This window comes from Thamnophis sirtalis, unplaced genomic scaffold (assembly GCF_051295495.1).
Source record: "Thamnophis sirtalis isolate CommonGarterSnake01/CBP01778 unplaced genomic scaffold, rThaSir2_p1.2 scaffold_8, whole genome shotgun sequence".
NCBI lineage: Eukaryota > Metazoa > Chordata > Lepidosauria > Squamata > Natricidae > Thamnophis > Thamnophis sirtalis.
In genome coordinates, this window is record NW_028261388.1 from 43,911,149 (window position 1) to 43,925,250 (window position 14,102).

Genomic DNA, 14,102 nt, shown 5'->3' on the forward strand with positions numbered 1-14,102 from the left:
CTGTTCCCAAACCTTTTAGGAATGCAACTAACTAACGCTAGGTATCTACACTATGTAAGAGAAATGGAAATTCTTGAACTCAAAGAGAATAGCAGAAGGGCAGAAGTGTGAAACAATGCATAGCTGCTCATATTGCAGGATATACAGTATTCTTCAGTTAGCCTGTTGACCATGGCTATTTTCAAAATAATATTAATTTTATTTTTAGTTACTTTAAAAAAACAAATTGGTCTACATCTACGCTGGACTTGAGACAGAAAGTTATGCTATTCCATTTATGCAAGTCACTTTATAAACTCCATCTTCTGCAAATTCAGAATCCTTTGCTTTTTAATGGGCTGAATGGATAGAAAATTCTCAAGGCAACTTTCAGAAAGCTCTAAAGTTTATGACATATCCTTAGGAAGGATAGATTTCCAATTATATCAATGCACTTTTAATTTGGTAGTCTGTAAGACTGCTCTATCCTTTGGGGCCTTGCAGTTACATGCAGAAAAGTAGTTATTTATTTAAACGACAGAATAATATTGCTTTGTAATTTTAGAGGATGAAAATAAGTGAACGGATGCATATTTCCAATTAAGGTCAACAATATTAATGTGTTTTGTTTTGGGGGAAAAACACATTAATTAATTTAGAATTAGTTTTTGTTACATTTAATCATAAACATAAAATACAGATCCATGTGCATGAAAAAATGAGAAAAAGTGAAATCATGTATCACTAAATTACTTCATATACTTCAGGTGTTTTTGAATCAGTACTGTCAGGTTAGCTAATTAGAATGCAGATGAGGGATATATCTGACCTGTAACGCTTCATTGTTTCTGCAGACTAAAATATAATGAAATATGTTATCCTCCCATTGGACAGTAATGAAGAATAAAACTAATTTGCTGGACCAAAAATTAATTAGACACATCAAGTTTATTGTACATATAATTGTGAAAATTTACAGCTGTTTCTCAATTACATCAACAGTAGGAATCTGCACAATAAAGACCCTTATAAGGAAGCCATAAGCAGTATTCTCATTGTATTTAAAGAAAATGTATTCTCACTCTTTTCCACCTTGATTGCTACTTTGAATGGATCTATTTTGTCCTATTAAGAATAAATTCTACTGCTTGTTATGTTTAACATCTATTTTAGTAGTCTAATACTTCTAAATGCTTGCATATTAAGGTCCTTTTAAGGTCTGTTATTATTTTATTCATGGAATTCAATTGCTATCTATTTGTAACTCGCACATATTACCTGTCACATTTGAGCTATGGTGGTATAGTGGTTAGAGTGCAGTACTGCAGGCTACTTCTGCTGCCTGCAGCTGCCTGCAATTTGGCAGTTCAAATCTCACCAGGCTCAAAGTTGACTCAGCCTTCCATCCTTTCAAGATGGGTAAATGAGGACACAGATTGTTGTGGGCAATATGCTGACTCTGTAAACTGCTTAAGAGAGGGCTGTAAAGCACTGTAAAGTGGTATATAAGTCTAAGTGTTATTGATGTTGATATTTCTTCTAGAATTTTTTTTCACATTTACCAGCCTTTCTGTTTCCTAAGCCATGTAAATTCTGGGTTTAAAGCATCTAAAACAGCCTGCCATACCCAGTACTTTCAGTGAGAAATGCTAAAATGTTTGCAATATTTGCCAAACTTTCATTCCTCTTCATTCAAACTCACCAGTGACATGGTAAGGATTCAAACAGATATGGAACAATCAGAACTGTATATGACTTTTCTGTTTCTCTTTAATTTTTAAAATGTACTTTTGTGTAGGTTTCTTTTTTCGTATTCAGCAGAATAGTACCATATATAATGAGTTCAGGCTGAGCTTTACATGCTAAAGTTTTGAATGGTGTCTGAAGACAATAAGGAACTGGATGGAGACAATTAAATTTAGATTGAATTCTATCAAGAAGAATAGTTGTTTGATAATAAGATAGAGGAATATATATATATATATATATATATATATATATATATATATATATATATATATATATATATATGTGTGTGTGTGTGTGTGTGTGTGTGTGTGTGTGTGTGTGTGTGTGTGTGTGTGTGTGTGTGTGTGTGTGTGTGTGTGTGTGTTATTTTTCTTGATGTGATTGTACTCTCCCCAAAATAATTCATCTGTTATCTGAAGAGCCTGCTAGATAAATCGCAGATAGAGTTTGTTGTTAGAGACTTTTGTCCCACTCTACTTTATTGCTGTACCTGGATTAGATAGCTCTTGCAACAGTAACTCATGGTTTTATCACTTTGCAGTTGGATTACTGCAACACATTATATAAGAAGTTGTTTCAGAAGCACAAAATTGCTACAGAATAAGGCAGCCAAACTAATCTCCATCTTGTCTTTCTTGTTCGTATCGGAAGCATTGTTCAAGGTGCTTCCAAGTTGAAAAGATTAACTGGTGACATCACTGTTGCCTGGACCATGCCTGTGGGGGCTCCTTTCATGTCCCCATCAAGGAGCTGGAGCAAATGATGGGACCTCACCCTACCACATACCAACATTTGGGTCTCAAATGCTGGCTTGCTAACCTCCAACCCAGTATCCTAATCACACGAGACACCTTGCTCCTTAGCTAAACTAAATGGCAAATGTTGCTATAGTAAGAGTTAAGATTACTGCAGTGGCTGCCACTACATTTCTGACTTGACCTATTCTGTCATTTAGTGGCCAGCTGAAATTTCATCTTTCAAGATGAAATGCATAAGATGAGGATGAATCAAGCTTTCTCATTAATAACCCACCCACTCCCACAATTTTGGAATATGATGTCTCTAGAAATAGAGTTCACCCTGCTTCTCATATAGAACTGAGCACTAGGTTAATTGAATGAATCTCTATCTTGCAGTATAGTTTTAGCTCCCAATAAAGTCACCTATTGGATTTTGGTTTTATTATTAGTTACTAGGAATAAATAATTGTTTCAAGAATTATATGGTCCAACAATACTTTATCTAGAAGGATTTATATAAAGTCTCTCTTGGCTTTTTCTTCCACTTGCTTTTATAGGTAAGAATCCAAAAAAAGGATCCAACTGGTTATTAGTTCTGCCAGGAGGAATGCAAATCCAGAACTGGGAAACCTAAACACACAATTTGGTGTTCTGGGAGTGAAGCCAAAACCAAGAACATTCTCTATCCTTATAACCACAATGTACAGTCAGTATTATTGAAAATATCACTTCTCTCCTATTGCATCTAAATATCCCATCAGGTATTCCCATCTACTAGGGAATGTCATTAGGCAGGACCCAGGAAGGTAGCTTTTTCTGTCATAGTGCCTACTTTGGAACATCTTCCCTCCAAATATAACATCAGCTTGAATTTGCTGGCCTTCTGTAAATCTTTAAACACATGGTTGCATCACCAAACTTGGAGTTCTGCGCATGGAAGAGTCCTTGAAAGGGTTGTAGTTCTGATTATGATTACTATTTACCTACATCTTTTAACTGCAGATTTCTTTTTATAGTGATATTGTTGTTTTCAATTTTTTTGAAAAGGAGGCATGAGGTGAGATGGGCAACTTAATAATTGCACTTCAATAGCTTGGGCATTACGTGGGAAGTCTAGTGAGATGTATAAATAAGTTTTATTAGCATATTACAGCTACTGGAACCCATGCTGATGGATGACTTCACCAAGTGGCTTCAGGTGGATGTTAAATAGGTCCAGAGATACTACAGATCCAGAGCTAGAACTTTTTTCAATACAAATAAACTAACCAGTCTAAAGGAAAGAGAACTAATATAACAGTGTGTCTCCCACATTTAGCCCATGAAGCCAGTCCAGAAGGATATTGTATTGGATGATATCAAAGACTATTGAGAGATGAAGGAAGGCCAGGATTGAAGAATCCTTACCCTTGCAGTTTCTCCAAAGATCATCAAGAAATGCAGTTAGTGCTTTCTTCAGTATTATATTACGGCCTGAGTCCTGAAAAGAGTACAGATAACCTGATTTGTCCAGTACTCCCAGGATCTGCAATTAGCCATGTTCTCTACAATCTTCCACCAAAAAGGGAAAATTGGAGATCCAATTAAAATAGTCCAGTGTAATTGAACATAGGGAGATTTAGGATCCCTAAAGCGTATGCTCTTCAGAAGATTCTCATAACCAATTATTAATGCAGTAGCACCTCTGAAAGCCAATAGATCTTTTGTATGATTATAGCAATTCTACCATTTGGCCTTGGGATTGTAAATTGTGTCACAATCCAGCCAGATGTTAGAGATTCATGCCAAGTTAATCTTCTGATTCAATATTGGGTCACAGTTGAGGAATACTTTAAAATAGCCTAATTTGGCATCCAATAACAGCAGCCAAAATCCAGGATCACTGATGACCCAATTATAAATCATTGGGGTCAAGCACAGGGACTAGAACATGGCACTTATACAATACACTAAAATTGTCTTCTCTAAGAATGGCCTACTTCCTTTTGGTCCCTATCTCCTCAAATGTAATAGGCTTCTATTCACTGTCCTCCTTCTTCCATGACAACAACACCAGCTATTACCCCAATGCCACAAACATCTCATCAACTTGGTAACTGGTTCATCAGGATGCTTCTGTCCAAGCACTCAGCATCCCTACTCATATTAATGTTCACCTTGGCTCTTATAGAGGTCATGTGGATTGTGCCCCACATAATGTAGCAGGCATCTGAAATTATTTTGGGTATTTTCCTTTAAACTTTTTATTTTGTTTCATTTTTTGATACAGTGGTGCTTAACAATTTGGGAGCTATTTGAATTTTCAATATCTCTGCATATTTCTGCACATTGACCTGATATGTGATTTGTTCTTAAATTTATCCTAAAATTGAATAAAGAGAATCCAATTAAACAAATGAACAAAACATTACATTTGTTCTTTTATTTATTGAGGAAAATTACATTAATCTGCATATTTCTAGGTGCCAAAATGTGTGACCAAACCTCTAGGATTATCAGTTCATTTGAAGAGAAAATTAAAGTGTTTCAATCAATGGGATGACTATTAGCTGCCTTATTTAAAGAACAGAATTCTGAGCATTCCTATCAAAATCTGATCTACACAACCCAGATATGTTGAAATATGTCACGCTTCAACCAAGATTTCTGAGAACCTACAAAAAACAATTACTGATGCTTAGCAAGTTGGAAAGGGTTAAAAACCTTTTCCGAAGTGTTTGAACTCTACTAACTTACAAATGGAGATAATTCAGCAATATTTTTCCCTTCCTCAAGTATGTCAACCAGCCAAACTGTTTCAGAAAATTCCCAGGATAACATCTAAGAAACAACTGGCCTCTTTTGCATTAATAATGTTAGAATTTAGTGAGATTATTACCAGGAGAATACTGGATAATGATGGTGTATATGGCAGGGCTCCAAGAGAAAGTCACTACACCCCAAAAAGAATATTGTTGCCCGTCTAGTTTGCAAAAGACTGGTGGATAAGCCAGAAAATTATTGGAAGAATGTTATGTAGGAGAATGAGACCAACATAGAACTTTGTGACTTGAATTAAAACAGTAAATACTACATTCCAGTACAAGAAGCAAATCCAATTTTTGAAACACGGCAGTGACAGCATCATGGTTTGAGTCTGTGCTTTTTGGCCTTTGGAGCAGGATGGCTTACCTTCAAAGATGGAACTATGAATTTTGAATTCTACAGGGAAGTACTAGTGAAATAATGAAATGAAGCTTAAGAGAAAATGGGTCATGCAACCCCAACCATCCAAATCATATTAACAAAGGATGGTTAAAGCATACAAAGATAATATTTTGGAATGTTTTAGTCAGATCAGAGTGCTGACTAAAGAAATGATATGGAAGCATTGAAGTGGATAGTTCATGCAAGGAAGCCCACAAGCACCCCTGAGTTGAAGCTGTTCTTAAAATGCCTCCAAACTGATGTGCAAGATTTGATCAACAGTTATCAAGATATTACTTGAACATATTGCTGCCTAAGTTGATGGGAGGGTGTAGACTAGTTACTGAAACAAAGGTTCACATACTTTTGCCACACAAAAAGAAGTTGCTTTGGATCATTCTTCTCAATTAAACAGGAACAGATATAAAGTTTTTGAATCATATGTTTAATTGGGTTTTTAAAATATACTTTTAGGATATATGTGGATAACAATCACATTTTGGGTCATATTTATGTAGAAATATTTACAATTAAAATAGGCTTGCAAACTTTTAAGCACTATTGTATATAACTGAAAAAATTCTAAGGCAAGGTTTTAGGCTTGCCTTAGGTCAAGAAATTAATTCAGTATGATTAACAAAAACAAAACTTTAAAAGAGAGACATTTACCAGTTTTTCCCTTTATCTGAATTCAAACCTCCTTGCATTTTGGCAGAAAACAGAAGAGACCATCTGCTCAGAATAATTGATAACAGCAAACCTCAAATGCTCAGATAACATACTTTAAACATGGCCTTGGGCACCAGTAGCATAAATAAGGAAATAATGTAGTAATCAAAACGGACAGAGGAGAAAGATTTTGTTAGCGATTCTATAAATCTATCAAACTGGTGAAGTGAAAAATTCATAATGCAATGTTATTTTCACACAATAATTGATGTTTGTAATTTATTTTAGTAATTCAGGCATTTCTCTGTTTCAGTTTTAGAAAAAATTATAAATAGAAACTATTCAACCATATACCATTTTATATTTTCAGTCTGGATTCACGGAAGGCATAGCAAAATGTAATCACATTAAACAGAGTGGCAGGACACAGGCATGCACTTACCGATTATTATAGGTTGTGGTTCACTTTTAACTCCAGTGCCAGCACTAGTACTTGCTGCAACTTCCACTCTGTACTGAATTCCAGGATATAGGCCTCCAATAATTACGGACCGGATAGCTGCATCAACAGTCTTGTTGATATGAAATTTTGTTTCATTACCCAAGCACCATATCTGGAATACAGAGGTATTTGACAAAATATGACAAAACAACATTTAACTTCTGCCTGAGAAAACAAGAATATTTTCTATCTGGATGTAGCCTGTTTCATCTCCCATTTAAACATAATGTGTATTGCAAAAGGGAATAATTTATTTTGGAATTTATTGAAGAGACGATTTGCTATTGAAACAGAACAAAATAAAACCCATACCTATAAGCTATATCTTTACAGCAGTAATTAGCTTTATTTTAAAAGGGTACATTATCTTCACCTAATGCAGGGATGGTGTTATGTACATACGTCATTGATTTGCATGCTGACTGCGGATTAGCCGCCCAAGCTGCGGGAAACTTGAATCGCTGTCATTGGCCGGCTGGCCTATCAGAGCTCCTTAAAGGATGAGCTCCGGCAGCTGGCAGAGTGCATTCCCTTTTTTTCTTGAATAAAAGTGCTGAAGTTCACTCGTGCCTCTTGCCTGTTCCTTTTGCACTGATCTAACACTGATGACAATGACAAAGGGACCTGAGAATCTTCTTGTGGACCACACGGCCGTCTTGCATCAAGAACAAAGAACCTTAACCACTAGCACAACATGGCATCGCAAGCATCCCCCACACCAGCAGACCCACAGACACACCAGCAGACCCACAGACGGAAGACTGGCACACATACATGGGGTGTTTCAGGATGTTCCATGACCTGCCGGACAACAGGAAACGTGCACTGTTCCTAACATATTGCTGCACCAAAATTTACAAGATGGCACAGATGCTGATTGCCCCAACAGACGTGGAAAATGTTGCCTGGACTACCCTACAACATGCCTTTGAAGACCACTATGTGCCATCTGCCACCCCCATGATGAGCTAAAGCGAGTTCTATCATCAACATCAATGAGAGGGGAAAACCGTGAATGACTTTGTTGCCAGCCTACAGGAAATCACCACCAGGTGTGAATTCATCAACCCTGAGGAGATGATGAAGGATTGGATCATCCTGAGAATGAGAGACCTCTTCTTACAAAAGAAACTGTTGATCAGGAGAGGGGTTTCATTTAAGAACGTGGTCGAGGAAGCCAAAGCGGCCGAGTCATCGGACAACTCAGCGACAAACGTGAGGAAGACCAGCGGGGTGCACCACACATACAGAGAACCTGACTGGGCAACTGAAGTCCCAGAGTATAACGATGACTGGAATGACACCGACGATGCCATCCACTGTGTATTCCCGAGAGACGACAAAATCCCAGAGACGCAGAGAACAGACAGCCGCAGTGCCCAGGTTGCATGGGGTTCCACGCAAGAGCAGCTTGCCATTTCCGAGATGCAACATGCCGCCATTGCCAAATGAAGGGTCACATCGCAGAGGCCTGCAGGGAGTCCCAACCCCTTCCATGCCAGACAAAGCCACCAGCACCACCGGGAAGAACAAGCAACCCAAGAGCGAGCCAGCAGCGGAACAGATGGAGGGAAGAACACTACCAAGCCACCAGAGAGATCCATCACACCACCGCTGGCCACTCAGATGCATATGAGGGGGAGAAATATCATGCCGTTGTCACCATTGAAGGGAAACCATGTAAGATGGAGATGGACACAGTGCTGGACAGAATGGAAGTAGAAGTGGTGTTCCATGAGTTCCACGGCCGCCTACCCCTCACAGTCGTCATCAGCCACCGACCATCCCTGCTTGGAGTGGAATGGTTTAAGCCCCTGGGGCTGGACATCACTGGCCTGCACCAAATTACCACCCACGACTTGGACCAGTTATTGGCGAAGTTTGCAGACATTTTTGACAGGGGCCTAGGTAAATATATGGGGAAACCCATTTCATTTAACCCAGGCCCCCATGTAACCCCCATCAGGGTCAAACCCCGAAGGGTCCCTATTTATTTATTTATTTATTTATTTATTTATTTATTTATTTAAAGCTTTTATATGCCGCCCAATCCCAAAGGACTCTGGGCGGCTTACAAACAGAAATATAAAAAACATAATGCAGCCCAAGGTAGATGAGCAGTTAGATAAGTTAATTGCCCAGGGAATTCTCATTCCAACCAATCAAGTGGCATGGGAAACCCCCATAGTCACCCACATGAAGCCAGATGGTTCAGTCTGCCTCTGGGCGAATTACAAGTGCACACTGAATAAGGCCCTCCAACAGAGCCCACACCCAGTTCCAGTGGTGCAACATCTGTTGCATTCTCTAGGAAGTAGGAAGGTATTCACCAAACTGGACCACGCCCAAGCATACAAGGAGTTGCCAGTGGATGAAGCCACAACTGAAGCCCAAACCATAGTGACCCACAGGGAGGCATTCAAATGCACTAGGCTGCAGTTTGGGGTCAGCGTAGCTCCAGGACTTTTGCTTGATAGAGCGTCTGCTACAGGGAATTCCAGGGGTGGTGCCATACTTCAATGACATGTTCATATCAGGGAACTCTATAGATCAATTGATGGAATGCGTGCGTAAAACATTGGAGAGGTTCCAGGAAAAGGGACTCAAAGTGAGCCCTAAGAAATGCAAAATCGGCATAAGACAGGTCGAGTTCTTAGGTTACCTAATAGATTGGTCAGGCATACACCTCACCGACAGAAAGGTGAAGGCCATTAAAAATGCTCCTACCTCGAAAAACAAGGCAGAACCACAAGCCTTCTTGGGACTATTGAATGTTTACAGTATTTTCTTACAACAGAAGGCCACCGTTGCTGAGCCACTCCACAAGCTGCTGGGGAAGACAGCACTATGGACCTGGGGACAGAAGGAAGACTGAGCATTTGCAGCTGTTAAAGACCTCCTCTCCTCAGACAGTGTCCTCATCCAATACAACCACAACTTGCCGGTTCAGATCACCTGCGATGCCTCCCCCTTCGGAGTTGGAGCAGTCCTCAGCCATCGCCTGCCAGACGGGACGGAAGCACTGATTGCCTATTATTCCAAGTGGAGCACAACTACAGCCAAATAGATAAGGAAGTCTTGGCCGTGGTGGCAGGGATCAAGCAGTTCCACGAATATGTCTATGGCAGGTGCTTCGAACTCATAATCGACCACAAACCCCTGCTGGGGCTTCTTGCCAGAGACCAACAGACCCCTCCATACATGTCCCCGAGGATGACCAGATGGGCTATCTTCCTCACTGCGTACGACTATAAGCTGGTACATTGACCCAGGAAAGATATCAGCCACGCCGATGCCCTCATCTGCTACTCATTACCAGAGCTCATGGAGGACCCTGCACCCACAGCCCAAGTTCTCCTGATAGACATTGACCCTGCCAGCCCGGTCACCACCAGGGACATTGCAGAGCACACGCACAAATATCAGATCCTATGGAAGGTTCTGAACTGGGTGTTGAGGGGGTGGCCACAGGAGAAGCCGGGCAATGAGTTCCTGAGTTATCACAGTAACCTTGAATAAAAATGCTGAAGTTCACTTGTGCCTCTCGCCTGTTCCTTTTGCGCTGATCTAACAGATGGCAAACCTTTTTGGCACTGAGTATTGAAAAGGAAGTGCATGCACTCATTTTGCGTGCACACGCTTGCCTGGGCCACAGGGGGCATGCGCGCACCAGAAAATGAACTTTCATGCACCGGCCAGCTAGTCTTCTGGTTACTGCCACACATGCAATGATCTGCTGGCCGGCGCATATGCTCACGCCAGAAAATAGAAGACCAGCTCTACCAGTTTCCAGCACTGCCACAGGCCAGCTGATCGTCACACACCCATGTGCGCCAGAAACCCAGAAGAGGAATGGGTGACGCCAGGCTTGCCAGGCAACATGGCTCTGTGTGCTACTTCAGGCACATGTGCCATAGGTTCCCCATCAAGGACCTCATGTATCATAAAATAATACTTATAGGATAGAATAGAATAAAAGAGTTGGAAGGGTTCCCCTACTTAGGCAGGATACCCTACCTACACCACTTCAGACAAATGGTTATCCAATCTCTTTTTAAAAACTTCCAGTGTTGGAGCATTTACAACTTCTGGAGGCAAGTTGTTCCACTGATTAATTGTTCTGACTGTTGTATACTGAAAGAAAGTCCTCACAGTTACGAATGACAGCTCGGTAGCAGCCAGGCGCGTCTTAGCCAATCAGACGCGCCTGTCAGTTGCCGAGCTGCTGGTATATAAAGGCAGGCTCTTCCAACTGTCAACTGATTCTTCAACTGGCAGCCGAACATACCAGTCTACCTGGAACTGCTTCGCTGTTTCTTCTCCACAGACTACCGGTCTAATCTTTGTTACAATTGTTTCTACCGTGCTCACAGCCGGTCTTCCTGAGATACTTTGTTAATAGTTACTGTTATATTAAATTGGTTACAGAGTTACCGAACCAGAGCCTCTGTCTTCATTCTTAAGTTACAATACTGACTGTCAGGAAATTTCTCCTCAGTTCTAAGTTGCTTCTCTCCTTGATTAGTTTCCACCCATTGCTTCTTGTTCTACCCTCAGGTGCTTTGAAGAATAGCTTGACTCCCTCCTCTTTGTGGCAGCCCCTGAGATATTGGAAGACTGCTATCATGTCTCCCCTAGTCCTTCTTTTCATTAAATTAGACATACCCAGTTCCAGCAACTTCATATGTTTTAGTCTCCAGTCCTCTAATCCTCTTTGTTGCTCTTCTTTGCACTCTTTCTAGAGTCTCAAAAGTATTCCAAGTGTGGCCTTATCAAGGCATTATAAAGCTGTATTAATGCTTCATGTGATTTTGATTCTATCCCTCTGTTTATGCAGCCTAGAACTGTGTTGGCTTTTTTGGCAGCTGCAGCACACTGGTGGCTCATATTCAAGTGATTGTCCACTAAGACTCGAAGATCGCTCTTACAGTTAGTACTATTGAGCAAGGTATCACATATACTATACCTGTGCATTTTGTTTTTCTTGCCTAAATATAGAACCTAACTTTTTTCACTATTGAATTTCATTTTGTTAGATAGCGCCCAATGTTCAAGTCGGTCAAGATCCTTCTGTATCTTAATCCTATCTTCTGGACTGTTGGCTATTCCAGCCATCTTTGTGTCATCTGCAAATTTGATAAGTTCCCCATCTATCCCTCGTCCAAATCATTCATGAAGATGTTGAAGAGAACTGGGCCTAAAAAAGAGCCTTGGGGTACCCCACTGCATACTTCCCTCCATGTAGATGCAGTTCCATTGAGGGCTACACATTGATTGCGGTTGATGAAATGTTACATGCTGTGGATTCTTATATTTTATTACTAAGATTTTAAAACCTTAATCTACAATACATAGATTATTAGTTTAAAATGTGTTACTTTTTGTTTTCCTTTTTAATATATATATTTGTGTGTGTCCGTGTCCTAAAGATATAAAGTGCTTTTTTAAAAACCAATTTAATCACTGCAATGCATTGAAAATGAAAAATGCAGAATAAATCACCTTCAATTATTTTAAATTATGAAACAGTAACTATTAGAGATAATCTACCAGAGAAGAATTCAGATTTGCTACTCAAATCTAAGATTTCCACTAATAACAACAGCAGCAACAACAACAACAACAACACTGTAAGGAAGTCATTCCAAATCTGGTTAGGATATAAAGGCATCTAGTTTTGTGGTTGCATTATGTGGTCATATTTGACAATACCACAGATCTGTTAGAGCTCAGGAAGTTCCTAATGCTATATCTGCATATGATATTTAGCCCAGGACCCTTAAAGTCCTCGTACCTTAAAAAACCTGTAAAGTTAATTTTGTTGCCTGAGATTTCTAGTCTTCAATCTCTATACTCTGAACCAAGGAGACTCACAGCCTGTCAATGTTGCTCATAATTAACAATGTCTTGAAATGAAAACAATTTTGACCGCACACCTTATATGTATTCAGGTAATTAAATGGGAATACCTAATTTCTGTTTGATTTTCCAGTGAACTAGTCACAATCAGTTTGATTTCCAAGACAGTAGGACTGTAAAAAAAATATTTTTTTTTTTGCTAAGTTAGTCTGAAGTTTGTAGCTGGAAAAGAATCAGGTTCATAAAGAAGCATTAGGAATTTCCTGAGCTCTAACAGATCTGTGATATTGTCAAATATAATAGACAAATATAATATTGTAGCAGTCTATATTATTTTCTCAGAGGAAATAAAAATGTGTTTGTTTAAGCATCTGTACAGATGAAGAATAGTTTCACAATAAGAAAGGGTGCTGAAAAACCACATGGCAATTTAGACCTCAGTATGAAGTAACAGTTGGCTTTCTTATGTTGAATCAGGAGCGATCAATATATATTTTAGTTTCATTAAAATTATATGTTTGTCTTACATTATTAGATTATTATTATTATATTTTATCTTGTACACCTATTTATGGTCTAAGTCCAAGTCAAAACATTTTAAAATACAGAATACCACTAATACATGCATATGTAACAGTACATACACACAGAAAAAAAATGAATCTTATACAGTTAGTATCTCGTTGAGAGCATCAAACAGTTTCTATAAGCTATAAATTTAAAAAATGCTACTGCTGTGAAAACACCCACGCATTGATAATTTAATAAGAATATTTCAATCTCCTCATCATAGTAGATGTTATCAGACTCATGAACCAATGTATTAACTCTGATTGCCAGTGCATGTATGGTAGGCACTTTAAAAGGATGCGTGAAACAGACTCATCCTCTCTATTCAAGCGAATGCAAAGTTGATCTTCATGGGTTGAAAGCTGGCATATCAAACAGCCAGTCATGTTAGGGGAATATCTACACTGGCCCGGGAGAAGATCATTCTTTGTGGGGAGCATGGAAACTTATAAAATTGGGAATATCCAGGAGGAGAGTCCAATTTGTCTATATGAGAGATGAGAAAGTTGGCTCTGTCTGCTTGAATGTCTAAATCTCATACCATCTGCTTAGGTTCTACCAAGAGTTCTTTTTTTTTGCATAAAGCAGGGGTGTCAAACTCACGGCCCATAGGCCAGATCTGTCACGTGCTGGCCACGCCCATGCCTGGTTTAGTAAAAGGGAAAAAGTCACAATATGTCATGTGACGCTGCCTTGATAACATGAGTTTGACATCCCAAAAATATTAATTATTTAATATAATATAAATAATAGGCATCATGTCTCAGATTATTTTATATAATTAAAACGATTATATAAACCATTTATATCCTATATCTACTTTAATATGGTTTCTGGCAAATCTTGTA

The 14,102-nt window shown here is 39.2% G+C and overlaps 1 protein-coding gene across 12 annotated transcripts in view; it reads right to left on the minus strand.

The window, feature by feature from the left end:
* Positions 1–14,102, minus strand: part of ROBO2 (roundabout guidance receptor 2) — a 688,225-nt gene that overhangs the window by 59,417 nt on the left and 614,706 nt on the right. For all 12 annotated transcript variants that reach the window (XM_087721517.1, XM_087721514.1, XM_087721515.1 and 9 more), the window contains one exon: positions 6,766–6,937. In XM_087721517.1, coding sequence (XP_087577643.1) covers positions 6,766–6,937 — 172 coding nt within the window. The remainder of the gene's footprint in view (positions 1–6,765; positions 6,938–14,102) is intronic.